The 15,778-nt window shown below is 37.6% G+C and overlaps 2 protein-coding genes across 3 annotated transcripts in view; one reads left to right on the top strand and one right to left on the bottom strand.

Moving 5' to 3' along the window:
* LOC115573321 (dynein heavy chain 8, axonemal) overlaps positions 1-10,147 on the bottom strand; it is a 45,033-nt gene extending 34,886 nt beyond the window's left edge. Inside the window, exons 1-11 of the mRNA XM_030404053.1 lie at positions 9,959-10,147; positions 8,888-8,995; positions 8,625-8,759; positions 7,261-7,345; positions 6,656-6,807; positions 5,906-6,089; positions 5,573-5,736; positions 5,083-5,259; positions 4,628-4,741; positions 3,918-4,025; positions 3,714-3,815 (exon numbers count right to left, since the gene is read on the bottom strand). Coding sequence (XP_030259913.1) covers positions 3,714-3,815; positions 3,918-4,025; positions 4,628-4,741; positions 5,083-5,259; positions 5,573-5,736; positions 5,906-6,089; positions 6,656-6,807; positions 7,261-7,345; positions 8,625-8,759; positions 8,888-8,932 — 1,266 coding nt within the window. The 5' untranslated portion in view covers positions 8,933-8,995; positions 9,959-10,147. The remainder of the gene's footprint in view (positions 1-3,713; positions 3,816-3,917; positions 4,026-4,627; positions 4,742-5,082; positions 5,260-5,572; positions 5,737-5,905; positions 6,090-6,655; positions 6,808-7,260; positions 7,346-8,624; positions 8,760-8,887; positions 8,996-9,958) is intronic.
* Positions 10,148-11,998: 1,851 nt separating this feature from the next.
* On the top strand, positions 11,999-15,742 carry calr3b (calreticulin 3b). 2 transcript variants are annotated; one of them, XM_030403713.1, is made up of 10 exons: positions 11,999-12,184; positions 12,677-12,778; positions 13,109-13,312; positions 13,417-13,511; positions 13,617-13,826; positions 14,036-14,149; positions 14,258-14,401; positions 14,493-14,585; positions 14,687-14,848; positions 14,980-15,742. In XM_030403713.1, exons 1-10 carry the CDS (start codon positions 12,088-12,090, stop codon positions 15,106-15,108), a joined length of 1,350 nt encoding a protein of 449 aa, XP_030259573.1. In that variant the 5' UTR covers positions 11,999-12,087; the 3' UTR covers positions 15,109-15,742. The 2 variants fall into 2 exon arrangements, with proteins under 2 accessions (XP_030259573.1, XP_030259572.1); XM_030403712.1 differs by having other exon boundaries at positions 12,001-12,184; positions 14,687-15,742.
* The last annotated feature ends 36 nt before the right edge of the window (positions 15,743-15,778 follow it).

The following is a 15,778-nucleotide window of genomic DNA, read 5'->3' as shown; positions in this document are numbered from 1 at the left end:
TCACCCACTCTAACCGACGCAATACACACCCATTATAAAATCAGAAGACGGGCTCAAAATCCTTAAAACTAAAACTGCAATATTTTCAAAACCGTACTAAAGTTTTAAAAACTGAATACATCGCCAATAGTTCAAGGTCTTGAGACCGTTTTAAAGTTTGAATGGTGTCTCTCGCTCAATGTATGAGGGAGAAGATGAGGCTGAAAGTCGATGAGTTTTGAAGAGGATTTGAAGCTTTTCCCATCTGCTGCAATGTTAATTTTTTTTTGGAAAAAGCTGAATTATTGAAAAAGTTGAAAAGTTGAAAAGTTGAAAAGCATAAGGTTGAAAGAGCTGAACGAGCTGAACATTTGAATGTTTGAATGGTTTGAATAGCTGAACGTATGCTGAAGTTATAGCAGAATGAAATTTGAAAAAATCCCCATAAGAGTGAATGGGCAAAATTTTGCAGAAAAAGCTGAATATTTCCAAAAGTATAAAAGGTAGAAATGAGAAAAATAGACCCGATCATGTCCTAAACAAGCTGAACATTTTGATATTTGAATGGTTTGAATCGGTCAAGATTTGTAGGAGGAGATAGGTGCCAAAAAACGTACGGAAGAAGAATAATAATAATAACTAGAAACATTTGCATTTCCTACGAAAATACAGTGTGAATGCTGAAGACTGAAGCGAAATCTGCTGAACGTACTGCCAAAATGCATAAAACTATAAGGTTGAATGGTCGGGAATTTGCAGAAAAAGCAGAATTTTTCAGAAGCTGAAAAGGCAGAAAGGCTTAAAAGTAATAGGTTGAATGGGCTAACAAAGTTGAACATTTTGATAGCTGAACAGTTTCTCTAGCTGAACATGAAGTTGTATGTTTGAAGGAGTTGAAAAGGCAGAAACGTGAATATCTAAAAGGCTAAAAAGCTGTAGAGTAACAGGGCTGAAAGAGCTTAAAAAGGTGATAGAAGGCAAAAAGGTGAAAAGTTAAAGGCTGATGAGGACCAAAAAAGTTTAAAAATGTGAAAAAGGTTGAAAAGCTGTAGAGTAAGAGGGCTGGAAGACGTTAAAAAGGTGAAAACATGTGAAAACCTGTAAAGTAAGAGGGCTGGAAGAGGTCAAAAAGGTGAATAAAGGATGAAAAGCTGTAGAGTAAGAGGGCTGGAAGAGGTTAAAAGGGTGAAAAAAGGATGAAAAGGTAAAAAGATGTAGAGTAAGAGGGTTGGAAGAGGTTAAAAAGGTAAAAAGAATATGAAAATCTGTAGATTAAGAGGGCTGGAAGAGGTCAAAAAGGTGAGAAAAGGATGAAAAGGTAAAAAAAGTTTAAGGGTGAAAGAGCTCAAATAGGTGTGAAAAGGATGTAAGGTAAAAAGATGTAGAGTAAGAGTGCTTGAAGAGGTTAAACAGGTGAAAAAAGAATGAAAAGGTGAAAAGGTTTAAGGGTGTAAGAGCTCAAATAGGTGAGAAAAGGATGAACAGGTAAAAAGATGTAGAGTAGGAGGGTTGGAAGAGGTTAAAAATGTGAAAAGAATATGAAAATATGTAGAGTAAGAGGGCTGGAAGAGGTTAAAAAGGTGAAAGAAGGATGAAAAGGTAAAGAAGTTTAAGGGTGCATGAGCTCAAATAGGTGAGAAAAGGATGAAAAGGTAAAAAGATGCAGAGTAAGAGGGTTGGAAGATGTTAAAAAGTTGAAAAGAATATGAAAATCTGTAGAGTAAGAGGCCTGGAAGAGGTTAAAAGGTGAAAACATATGAACAGCTGTAGAGTAAGAGGGCGGAATGAGCTTAAAAGGTGAAAAAAAGACTGAAAAGGCCAAAAAGTTGTAGAGTAAGAGGGCAGAAAGAGGTTAAACAGGTGAAAAAAGGCTGACAGGTGAGAAGTTAAAGGCATAAAGAGGTTAAAATGGCTGCAGACATGCTGCAGCAGGAGCAGAAACACAGACGAAAATGTCCCCATAAGGAATGAATGGGAGAATGCCTCCCAAACTCCTGCGATTCTTGAGAAAACTGTTATAGTTATCGGCAAAACATGTTACATGTTGAGTAACAGGAGACATTGCTGAACGCACCCATGTTATTTTTATTTCTGTAGAGTGCATAATGAGGGCACAGGAGCGAGAGACAAAACATGTACCGCCTGCGATCCTCCAGAAATTTTGGCTCAAAATTAACATTGCGGCTTATGGGGAACATTCAGGAGTGCTTGTCGCTCTCGGGCTTCTAAATCCAAAACCGTAAGTCCTACAGCTGAAATGAGACCATCAGCTGAAACCCAACAAGATTTCCTACATTTATATGCCTATATTGTCTATGTCAAGTACAAGATGTGGGATCCAAATCAAGCTGAAGCAAAAAAAAATCCCGTTTTCGGAGCTGCTCCTCACTCTGGGGTGCGGCAGTTGATGATGTCACGCACTCTAGCTCACGCAATACACACCCATTATAAACTCAGAAGACGGGCTTAAAATCCTTAAAACTAAAACTGCGACCATTTCAAAACCGTACAAGATTTTTAAAAACTGAATACAAGGTCAATAGTTCAAGGTTTTGTGATTCATTTAAAGTTTGAATGGTGTCTCTCGCTCAACGTATGAGTAACAAGAAGAGGTTGAAAGTCGATGAGTTTTGAAGAGGATTTGAAGCTTTTCCCATCTGCTGCAATGTTAAATTTTTTTGGAAAAAGCTGAATAGCTGAAAAAGTTGAAAAGTTGAAAAGTTGAAAAGCATAGGGTTGAAAGGGTTGAAAAAGCTGAACATTTGAATATTTGAATGGTTTGAATAGCTGAACGTATGCTGAAGTTATAGCAGAATGAAATTTGAAAAAATCCCCATAAGAATGAATGGGGAAAATTTTGCATTAAAAGCTTAATATTTCCAAAAGTATAAAAGATTGAAACGAGAAAAATAGACCCGATCATGTCCTTAAAAAGCTGAACATTTTGATATTTGAATGGTTTGAATAGCTCAAGATTTGAAGGAGGAGAAGAGTGCTGAAAAACGTACGGAAGCTGGAATAATAATAACTTTAATAAACACCAGAAGAACAATAGTGTGAATGCTTGCAGCATTCACACTAATAACTTTAATAAATTCCAGAAGAACAATAGTGTGAATGCTTGCAGCATTCACACTAATTCCAGAAGAACAATAGTGTGAATGCTGATGACTCAGCATTCACACTAATAAATTCCAGAAGAACAATAGTGTGAATGCTGAGTCAGCATTCACACTAATAAATTCCAGAAGAACAATAGTGTGAATGCTGAGTCAGCATTCACACTAATAAACTCCAGAAGAACAATAGTGTGAATGCTTGCAGCATTCACACTAATTAAACCTCATCAGCAATACCACCGATTTAAAGTAAGTGCCTGGGGAGGTGAGCGTGGTCAAGGCGTGGCTGCATGAGAGAGAGAAGTGGAGAGGGCTCAGGAGAGCAGCGCCAGGTGAGAGATTGACAGAGCTGGCACCCAGTTACTAATCACTGTCTCCCTTTATATGTAGTAGCATGCTGGACCTCAGATGGAGGATGCATGGGAGGTGCACAGGAGAGCTGAATAGGAGTTGCAGGACGAGACACAGGACAAGACGCATGAGCCGCGCTCGGTCCCCGTGTATGTGTATTTGGTGGTGTCGAGCAATAAAAGAGACTTACACCCAGAACTGTGTGCTTGGTGCGTGTTCAGACGACTCACGGTAGCATGGAAAAGGTTACAGTGCCATCATCACCTGCATTTTCCTGATGATGTCTCCAGCATCTTGGTCCCATATGAGAGATGAGCCATTGTCAGTAATATATGACCTGCATGCTGTAACCATCTGATTTGTGACCTAGACAATTTTTCAGGAACTCAATTAGTTTCATAGAGGAAATTGTATAGGATTTTCTAAATGCAGCTTATATTTTTCCGACACCTTGTACAATACACTTACTTTGACCAACAGTGCAGATATCTTTTCACTTGTATTGTAGTACAGTGAAGTGTTGTAAATCATTTGAATGGTGTTGATGACATTCTGCACACTTTTCCTCATAGTGACCTGAAATCAAATAAAACAACTAACTCTTAGTAACACGGAGGAGTCACTAATACGGCCTACTCTACTAATGGGATGCCTACATTTTTTCCAAAGTGTTTGGTGAGTATTAGTCTGAAGAACTAGATGGAGTGGTTGCCATTTTAAACTTTGTATAGTTTAAGACAAGTTTAATTCTGTTGGCATCAAATCACAAGGCCTGATAAACCTTATCAATGTTTCCTGGTAAGTGCAAGCACAGCTCAAAAACTGTTTAAATTCTGTTTCTGTTGTGTCTTTAATAAAGCCTGATATTATCCACTAGAGGTCACTGTACCTACATTTTAACCTACACCTGCTGCACACATGGGCTGTATCTGAAACTTACTTATTCACTATTCACACTACAGGGAATTCAACAGACACCCAAAAATAATTTTTAATTTATGTCATGGGCAAGCTGTTGCAATGCAATATGTGTTATGCAATTAAAATGGTGCACACATTTGCAAGATTTGATAGAAAATGCATTTTTCATTGAATTTCATGTACAAAATACTACAGATTCACATTCAATACTAACAAATACAACCTTTCCTTTCATCACATCAAATATTGATACATACCGGGTCACTGTTGTAAAGAGGCTGACAGACTTTCTCCAGTGTTTTCAGGAACTTCAAATTGTCTTTGGCCTCATTGGCGCGATCCGTTATCCTGGCATCCAACTCCCGCCACATCTATACAGGTACAGGAGAATTTCCTTTTTCAAGTAAGTACACCACAGCCCAGAGTTATATTTTCAGTTTGCAGAATACTCAGAATTTAAATCAACAGCAAAAAAACAAAAAGGTAAGAAATTTGAAAATAAAAGTTGGATCAAATGTGTGATATCTTGATTGAATGTCCTAAAAAGAATGATCAAGAACCAATAATGACATGAATTTATTTTCAGCTGATGGACAGAGAATATTTCAGTACCAGAATTAGACATTTAAGATACCATATGACAATAACACTTTAAAATAAACAAATGAATAATACTTATGTTTGCTGAGGTCAAAAACTCAAGCATCCATACCTTCAAAATCTTGGACTGGCTGATATGGAGCACCATTACCACTGCTTTACACTCTGGGCCTTTGATATGATTGATGATGGAGTTGAACCTTAAAGACATCTTTTTCCAGTGTTCTAACTCACTCAGTGGTCCAGCAGAATCAACTTCTTTTCTAAGCTGATCATTTAGAATCAGGACCTGATGATCATGGAAACAGAGATTCCAATTTCCTTCTTTAAGGCACCAATTCATACAGTCTACAATGAAATTCCTTAGGAAGTTATGTGCTTCAACATTTCAAAATATGGGATTTATTCACCATGGAATACATGATGTCCAATCATTTTCATTTGGACCAACTACACAGACCCTAAACATGCTTTGAGATTATGTCGGAATGACATCTTAATGACATTGTAATGTTTGAGTCTTGGTTCTATGAGCATTTTCTGTCAGCATACATTTCACTATCTGTTACTGCGAAATAACAAACAAAAAAAAAGTTATCAACCTGTTCGATTTGCTTATACCACTGCAGCAAAATTTTCTCCAGTTGATGCACCATGTCAAAGTCAGCAGCCGCAACTTTCATGTCACCAAGGGTTACCAATTTAGAGAAGTCAATATCTGTGACTGTTTTCAGGTGAACAATACTCTCATTGCTCATCTGGATGTCTAGGGTACAAAAAAAAGTAGAAGATCATCAAAATAAAGGTAATCATTTTGCAATAATCATATCACTGAAAGACCATGAAACAAGTGATAACTTTAAATTTAAAGTTAATGTCAACGTATATTCAAACAAAAATATGCAAATAACCACTTTAAGAATAAAAAGGCTTACCATCTAAGGAGCTAAGACAACGTTTTATTGTGTACTTGAAGTTCTTTTTACATTTTTCTCCATGTCTAGTCTTATCCAAGACACCCCAATTTTGTGCATCAAGGGCTGGTAGCACAAAGTTGAAGGCATTCCTTGCTCCTTTCAGGAGGCCATCTCTGGCATCGACCATTGAAAAGAATATCTCCTACAAAGCAATAACACGAGATCATCCATCTCTAAGAAGTAACTTAGTGTCAGTTACATGGTCATCAGCAGCGAGCACCTTTCAAGGTATTACAACATGTGTGTTTTCAGTGACAATAGTTGCCAACTTTTCCCAAAGTTGAGTTCCCAAATGATTATTTTCGTCTGGCTGGTTAGTGTGCTACTCAGTAAAAACACAGTTTGGTTCATTTTAAATGATGTGGAAAAACTGTAGACTTGTCAGATTTAATAGTGTCAACTTAGAACAAACAGAACTTAGTAGTCATGGGTCTGTCTGAGTTGATTTTTTTCAAAATGTATCCCAATATTCCAAAGATGTAACAAGTCTGCATGACCTCTTTCAATCAATGATCTTTATCAATCTCTTTAATTTTACACAGATCCATATCTACAACACAAACGTTTACTGTTACATATTACTATTATAGCCCACAATAATTCATTATAATTGCAGCACTCTACATACAGTCATTCTAACCAACACAGAAAAGTAAAAGAATTACAATAACAGAACCACACCAATTTGCACATACAAGACTGTCTTACCTCATGTATCTTTTCTGAATTCACAGGAATGTCAACTCTACTCCGTGTGAAAGAGCAGCAAATGCCTGTAAGGCATGTCTTTGACAAATTGGCTACAAACAGCCTCAATACTTTTCCCCCTTTGGTTGTCCCAGGATATGAGCGTCCACACTCTGAAATAAAATCCAAATACTTTTTGATGAGATAAAAAAGTGGTATAGACCTGTAAAATTCTTCAGTTGTTGACATCAGCCCTGTGTACTAAATTTTGAACTTTCAAACATTCAGGGAGAAGTACAGTCCAATAAGTTAGGCTTGGTTAAGGTCTTCTGTCTTTTGAATAACTTATTGCTATCATTTTGGTTTCAGTTAGAAGGAATCCAACTTGGCTGTTTTGTTTCCTTTATTAAAGTTAACACGTAAAAAAAATAATATATTTTTGTGGTTTCTGATATTTAGGTTTTTTATTTTTATTTTAGATTTCAACATTTTTCTGACATTTCATGGACTATTTCAAACAATGTTATCCAGCATCTAATACTACAATTAAGACAGTCTCATTACAAGATGTGTTAAGCTGGCCTATTGTGTGACAATAATTGTTGTCTTTCTAGATTTGTGCCTACCTGGTCCTGGGATATCAGACTCCTGATACACGAAGGAAATGGTTTTAGAACCCCCTTTGGCAAAGAAATCATCAAAAGCAGCGAGCTATTTAACATGGAAACAAATACAGAAACACATGTTTCAACTCTACTGATATAGTAACGTAGCATGAAACACACTGAGATGAAACACACCATGTTCCTGTCATCTCAGAAGAAACATTTCTGATCATTAATCATTTTCATTACAGAAACTATATTGCAAATTGGTAAACTTCAGACTTGTGCATCTTCCAGCAGTGGAGTAGGAACACAAACACGCAGGGACGGACAGAAATGCACAGCAATTTGATCTGTTGATGTGTTTTTGCAATTTGCAATAGTATTGGAAGCATCATAAACATTTGCAGTTCATGCTTTGACAGAGTTAAAGTGAAACTCTCGCCAAAAAGCAACCAAGGCTTTATTTGTGATTGAATATGAGTCAAACCTTTGTGTAAATGCATAATTACGGCGAAAGAGGCACTTTTAAGATTAACCGTAGTTTCGTTTTCGGGCAAGCTAATTCTCAATGGAGTGCAGGGGCACTCTTATGCTAGCATCAAAATAGCTATTTTTAAAACACTAAGAAGGCTCGACACAACATGAAACTCTGCTCGTAGTATCACCAGGGTCTCTACACATGAACACGAGCATAGAGAACATTGTTTGCGTACGCAGAGTTTACTAAAAAGAAGGTTTTTGAACTACTCACCAGGAGAGTAATGGTGGACCTCCTACCTGTTAGGTCGCACTCGGAGATCGACACTTTTTGTCTGCCATGACAGCGGCGCACCTAATATCCAGCTCATTCGGTGAGTAGTTCAAAAATCTTCTTTTTAGTAAGATGCTAAGATGCTAGCGTGCCAGTGCCCCATTTCTATTGAAAATTAGCTTGCCCAAAAAACAAAACCACGGTAAATCTTAAAAGTGCCTCTTTCATCGTAATTATGCATTTACACGAAGGTTTGACTCATATCCAATCACAAATAAAGCCTCGGTTGCTTTTTGGCGAGTGTTTCACTTTAAATCAATGCAGGAACTTAATCTGGCCAATTTAATGCCATCCAACTTGTACTATGTCTGTTATTGTTGGAAGCATGTGTGATAATGACACTAAAGATTTCCATCTGGAAAGTATAATGAGAATGTACAACTGCGCCATATCTTGCAAATAGGATTTCTTTGTACAATTGCAAAGTCTTGTCACTTTCATTTCTTTTGCTTCGGGTCTCTGAACAAAAGAGACTGTGGCCACATGGAAGACAAGACCATTGGAATAATTAATTACCTCTAGTATATGATACTCTGTGCATTGATTGTTAAAATCCATTGAAAAAACTCACAGATGAAAAATCTAAAATAAATTCCTCTGCTGCTGTTGGCTCCAAGGACAGCCTGTCAGCCAGGATGTCAATCATGTACTTGTGTGCAGGCGTGAGGAGCTTCTTACGCTCTTGTCTTGCCTGCTGGTATTTGGCCTAAGGAGGGCAATAGTTGTAAATAGCAGTCATTTTACACGCACATGTAAAAATGCTGTACCATACTTACACAACTCAAATGAACACTTGTACTCTTAGACATTATTCAAACATGTTAAATCATTTACCTGAGTTTCATGCTTGATTGCCTTTGGATCATGTGCATCCATCATGAACAGCTCAGGCAAAATCCCCTCCTGTGCTGCTGAAAAACTCAATTCTTCTCCTTATCCTCTCTAGATTAAATCACAAAACAAAATTAGCCAGACACTAGAACCACTAGAGCCTCAGGCAATTTTTACCCTCAAGTTTAAAAGATGTAGGAAATAAAATTACAGTTGTGGCCTTCTGATAACGAGACGCTGGCTCTACCCCTGAACCACAGCCACCCTGTTGCCTCTAAGTTGAATTAGAATACATGTAAATATGAATAATTTACTTGTAATTTTGATACTTTTGATACACTTTACTCAAGTGCAATTTGAACATGCGACTTTCACTTTTACCAAACTAACAATTTAACATGTTATTTTCACTTTTACTCAAGTATGACTTCTAGGTACTGTACACTACACAGCTTTTACTAGGACTTTTGGACCCCACCTGGTTTCAAGTAGTCTGGTTTGCAAACATGCATGGCAATAACCTACATGAATAAGTAGGCTACATTTATAATCAGCCACTTCGTACGACTTTTACTTAAGTACTTTCACTCTAACGAAAGCAATATTTTCACATAATATATTTACTGTTACTCAAATATGACATCTTGGGTAGTTTTTACAACACTGGATATCTGATATAATGTCCTCCACAAATAAGTACAAACGTTAACATTAACACACTAGGGCGGAGTAACGTAACGTTAATGGTTGGCTAACGTCTGACTGGTTTGAAGCTAGCTATTGTAACCGTTGAAAGGGCTTAACGTTATCGGTATTGCAGACACACTCGTTAGTTACTCCAACTTAAAGTGAAACAAGTGTAAAAGCTGTTAAGTAACTTCTAACTTACCTGAAGTTGCGTTTGATGTAACGTCAAGCAAGTTAATTAACGTTTATCAAAGACATAATGTGATAATCAAGCTAGCTAACATTAGTTGACCGTTGGCATTCTTCACACAGACAATTTGCAATTAGCCAACATCTTATCTCTTCTCACATTTACATATTATCCATCCTCTTTAAACATCAACTCACCGGATAAAATTAGAGATGTTTGCTGGCCACATTTTCTGTCTGTGCTGTTTCTCTTTTCCAGGTATAAAGTAGAAGTATAGTCGATGGGCTTTTTGCTTCTTCACTGCTGACTCCTTGTCCTGATGTAGCCGTTAACGTAGTTTAACGTTCACCGTTCCACGGCACGCTCTCTGTCCGTTGGCGCAACAGATGGCGTAGTGATGTGTGAGTTGAACTTCGGCTAACGCTCACATGCATAAAGGCTTCACAGTTGCCAAGTCCGTTTATTAAAAGCTTCTTTGGACTTGTTTTTCTGTAAAGTCGCCTATAACTATTGGTAGTTGGGGGTTTTTTGTTCAAGTTCTTGAACTAAAACAAAAAAGGATCATAACATATAAAAACAATAATAAATGCAATGCAATACATGTATGGATTCAGGGTGATATTTATGTGTGTGTGCAAAGTGTAATGATATCTTTTTTATTTTATTTTATTTTATTTATTTATTTATTACAACGACCAGAGAAGTCGCTTGTTTTGGGCTTGTTTTCATTGACCCACTTGCTTGTTTCTCTCGCAAGATCTGGCAACACTGCCTCTGCCCCAGTTTGTCTGCAGGCTTGAGATATTAACATTCTCATCCATGTATTTCTTTCACTTACAGCTCTAGTTTTGCTGACCTTGGAGTCTTGCACTTCCTTTCAATTAACCTGAACTTGCTGACAAGTTTCTTTGCAAAGAAGTCATACTTGAGTGAAAGTAAAGATATTGTGTTAAAATGTTAAGTTGGTAAAAGTTAGTGGCACTTGAGTAAAACTATTAAAGTAGGCTATCTGATATTAAATGTACTCAAGTATTAAAAGTAATGTGTTGGCAATACATGTTCTCACTGTGGCTCAAGCAGCATACAACCTGCAAAATAACTAGTAACTAAAGTTATCAAATACTTGTATTTATGTAAAGAGTTCAATATTTGCCTCCAGACTGTATCGGAGTGGAAGTATAAAGTAGCAGAAACTGTACCTCAAAATTGTAACTAAGTACTTAGTTACATGACTGAGATATGTATCGATGCTGAATGTTTTATCATTATATTATTATTATATTTTGTTTGAATTATTGATTGTACTACATAATACATTTTAACTTTGGCTCAAAAACCCCCCAAAACATTAATTTTATTATTGTGTAATGCACAAATAATGTGCCCAGCCCAAATGGGCTTACAAAAGACACCATTATCAGAGAAAAGAACAAACAGACCAGAAAAGAGAGTAACAACATATGGAGTATAAATAACACAAAGCAAATAAACATTCTTGCCATTTTTCCCCAAGCTTTAGAAACAACTTCTGCTAATTCATGTCATTCACACAACCTGTTTTCCTCCTGGATATTTTTAAATCTGCCAACCTCAAGGGTCAGAGGATGGATTCCTGTTCTCAGCTGTGCCGTCAAAGACCTCTGACTTCTTGATACGTTTGCTGTAACATACGGTATCATTTAGCCATTGTTATTTAAATCTAGCAGGTAATTTCCTCTAATTATACCCATGTTACCAATTTAATTGTGATTGATTGTGATACATATATTGTAACTCAGCTTCGTCAAAGAATAGCATGAGTCTTGAATAAAATTAATTTGACTTTGACTCAAATACAACATGCAATCTGCAATGTAACTAACTTTAGTAACTTCAGTTACCTGTAAATTACATGTTATTAAGTAGAAAAAAATAATATGTTTCTGCAAAATGTAAGAGAAAATGGAAATACACGACTCAAGTAAAAGTACCTCGAAAGTCCAGTATTTTAGACACCTCATCGTTCCAAGTGATGACTGCTCAGTCCTCCTGCTGATGACTACTTTACTTTTTATATGTGTCATTTGGCTCCCTCTACTGGACCTCGGGTATAATGACAAGGTCTAAAGATAAAAACAACCACTGATCCTGGACCAGCCCCTGGAGACGACATATGTTTCGTGGTCTACTTTGATTGGTCCAGACACACTGTCTTGTTGTCCAATGACAGGCAGACATCTGTTCGCTGGAGCGACTCTAAAATATTCCCCTCTCTTCCTTCTCCACACACGGTGTCCAGAAGTGCTACTCAGCGAGTGTGCTGCTAGTAGTTGAAAGTAGAACTGAGATGGGGAAAATGCAAGTTTTGGGTGTAGTTGCGGTCATATTGGCAATTTACTGCGTACATGCGACTGTTTACTTTCGGGAGGAGTTTCTGGACGGTGGTAAGTTTGGCCTAGACATCTCTAACGTTAGGTTTCTTGTGTAGGAGGTTAATTCATTGCATGTTAGCTTGACTGTTAGCCATTATGTCTTTTTTTAATAAAAAAAAAAAATGTTGTATCAATTTTCCAGCTGTCATCGTGAGTTTCATTATATAACCGTGTTCTCTTCAGGAAACACTTTTTTTTTTTTTTCAAACGGTGATTCAGTGAAAAATACTTCCTGTCTCAGTTTCCTAACTTAATCTGGGTTGTTAGCTTGCTACGTTTAGCAAGGCCCCACAGTTAGCAAACGTAATACCCGAACTTGTACAACTGACATCTTAGTTGCTAGTTACTTCCTTAGTTAAGCAACTAACGAATTTCGTCCAGTTGACTGAAGACTAAACAATGAGTGAACAGATGAGTAAAATGATTTTCAGGGAGCAGGTTGATGTGTTTTAAGTTGCTCCAAATATTAAACATCAGCAAACTCACTTGACTTTTCCTTCTCAGATGAGTGGAGAAGTCGCTGGGTGAACTCCAAACACAAATCTGACTATGGAGAGTGGAAGCTAACAGCTGGCAACTTCTATGGAGATGCTGAGAAAGATAAAGGTAAACCACTCACTACACTGAATCCACTCAATGAAAAACAAGAACGAGTCTGGCTAAAAGGCACCTCTTTTCTCTTTTGATAACAACATATGAAATGAATAAATACATTTTAAAGATTCTCTAGTTTCAGTCTGATACTACAGATGGAATATTTGCCGAGTAAACAATCACAGTACTGCTTTCCTGGACTTTGCTTTGTGTCAAACAGCTCTTTGATCTGAATCCAGTCTTTATATAAGTAACTTTAACTCTCTTTGCGTGACGTTTTTTTTTTTCAGTCCTATTTAGATTGTAACTTGTTAAAAATATGTTTTCCACTTTCATATTCAGGTCTGCAAACAAGCCAGGATGCTCGATTCTATGCTACCTCTGCCCGTTTCGAGCCTTTCAGCAATGAGGGCAAGTCTCTCGTCATTCAGTTTTCAGTCAAGCACGAGCAGAAGATCGACTGTGGCGGCGGCTATGTGAAGGTCTTCCCCGCTGACTTGGATCAGACTGCGATGCATGGAGAGTCCTCATATTACATCATGTTTGGTAAGTAATTACATTCATTGTAATGAGTGATCTTAACTGACATAACATAATTTAACATGACTACCGGATCTGTAACATTTAATAAATAAATTCATTTCACCCAGGCCCTGATATCTGTGGCTACAGCACCAAGAAAGTCCACGTCATCTTCAATTACAAGGGCAAGAATCACCTCATCAAGAAAGAGATTAAGTGCAAGGTAATTCTGGCTTTTTAGATGTGAAAAAAATAATTTTCATATGATTTGGAAACCTGCTATATCTCTGCACCTGTGGCTTAATCCAAACACTTCTGTTCCTTCTAGGATGATGAGCTTACCCACATTTACACACTGATCCTGAATCCAGATCAGACCTATGAGGTGAAGATTGACAATGAGAAGGTAGAATCCGGCAGTCTGGAGGAGGACTGGGACTTCCTGCCGCCTAAGAAAATCAAGGACCCTGAAGCCAAGAAGCCAGAGGACTGGGATGACCGTGCCAAGATTGATGATGCTGATGACACCAAGCCTGAGGTGAATAAACTCAATGAAGTTAATCAGTCTCTTTCAGCCTTTTAAACCTTTTGTTCTGACTGAAAGTGCTGTTATGTCCATGGGGAATGCTGACAAGAGGAGTGTTTATCCATGTATTTCTCTCCCAGATTTCCACGCTTTAAAGAAGCAAATTAACGTCGACAATTCTGTTCTTTCACCTTCCATTTTTTGATATTTTGTTCTTTTAGGAATGGGACAAACCTGAAAACATTCCAGACCCTGATGCTAAAAAGCCTGAAGACTGGGATGAGGATATGGATGGAGAATGGGAACCACCTATGATCCCCAACCCAGAGTACAAGGTAGACTTAAGATAGATAGTCAAGCATGGATCTTATGCCTAAGAAATGCTTAACATCAATCTGCTAAAGCCTTTGCAGCCAGGTAAGTAATATTTTCTGTAATTTTAGGGGGAATGGAAACCCAAGCAGATCGACAACCCCAACTACAAAGGATCCTGGGTGCATCCTGAGATTGACAATCCTGAATACAGCCCAGATTCAACCATCTACAAGTTTGACAGCATTGGTGTTTTAGGTCTTGATCTTTGGCAGGTGAGACCGAAGGAGATCATCTTTGAATTATGATGTTATCACTGTTGTGACACTTGAACTGGAGCGTGACATTTGTTACTGTTTGTCTCAGGTGAAATCTGGTACCATCTTTGACAACTTCCTGATCACAGACGACGTGAAGGAGGCAGAGGACATTGCAAACGAAACATGGGGAGTGACAAAGGTATGTTGATATTCTTTCCAAGCCATATTTATTCATTTGTACAAAACATGGTACTGTTGCCAGTGAGACTGAATGGATTAATTAATTAACTGTAAACACAGGAACCAGAGAAGAAAATGAAACAGGACCAAGATGACCTGAAACGAAAAGAAGAGGAAGAGAAGACCAAAGAGCAAGCCACTGAAGCTGACGAGGATGATGAAGTTGATGATGAAGATGAGGACCTGGAGGAGGAGGAAGAAACAAAGGACGACATGGAGGAGGCCCTTTCAGAAATGGATGAGGAGGAAGCAAAGGCCAAGGATGAGCTTTGAGGAGGGTGTTCAGAGATTTTGTCTGCCCCTCCTTTAGAAACTCTGTCCTATATTTTCCAGGGTCATTGTGGCTGCTGTGCATCCTTTCCCTGAGATCTGGACACAACACAACTTGGGGGCATTTGTACTGTAGTGTAGGGTTGCAAGCTGATGTTGGTGAACTTAGTTTCTCTTTCATTTTGGTCATGATATTACCCTTTTGCCCGTGAACTGCTGGTTTGATTCTAAGGTTTCCTACAATCAGAGTCCAATAATTCCTAATTTTTGTTTTAACAGACATTGACATCTGTTGTCTTGATTGTCGTGATCTACACATCTATGTTTTTTGCAGATTCCCTTGAACAGGCTGCACAGTTTACCATAAGCTGTGGTAAAAATGACAAATTGAGATATGGATTAGCCAATCAGATTTTATCCCCATTATCCCATTGTCCTCTTGCAGCCTGGTCAACTATAAAATGCACATAACTGAACTTACAATGCACAAACTTTAAGACTTCACAAATCACAAAATACAGACAAATCAAAACTGTAATGTTATGTAAGTTATTTTGATTATGGCTGTAGCACTGACTTCTTATTTTCCCTTTAAAAACACTCTTTAAGGCACACTTGAATGACGTGTTCAGACATAAATTAAATTTCATCAAAGTACAAAATGAAATTGTTTTTTGACATTTAAATGGGATGAATTCAACCTGCCTCTAATGTGATTTAAATCCTGAACGTCTGGAGAAACAGATGATGAGCCCCTGGTGTGACTTTTGCAAAGGATCACACGTTTATTTTTATTGGACAGAATGTTATTGATACCAAAGTTTTTATTAAAAGATTATAACCTTATTGACTGCTCATATTTTCCACTGCATATACACATTT

This window comes from Sparus aurata, chromosome 21 (assembly GCF_900880675.1).
Source record: "Sparus aurata chromosome 21, fSpaAur1.1, whole genome shotgun sequence".
Lineage (NCBI taxonomy): Eukaryota > Metazoa > Chordata > Actinopteri > Spariformes > Sparidae > Sparus > Sparus aurata.
The sequence above is the reverse complement of the archived record's forward strand: the minus strand, read 5'-3'. Positions and strand labels throughout refer to the sequence as shown.

Coding starts and splice junctions, on each gene's coding strand:
- calr3b (XM_030403713.1), top strand. CDS start 12,088: ATGGGGAAAATGCAAGTTTTGGGTGTAGTTGCGGTCATATTGGCAATT. Junction 12,185..12,676: donor GGAGGAGTTTCTGGACGGTG/GTAAGTTTGGCC, acceptor TTTCCTTCTCAG/ATGAGTGGAGAAGTCGCTGG. Junction 14,150..14,257: donor TCCCCAACCCAGAGTACAAG/GTAGACTTAAGA, acceptor CTGTAATTTTAG/GGGGAATGGAAACCCAAGCA.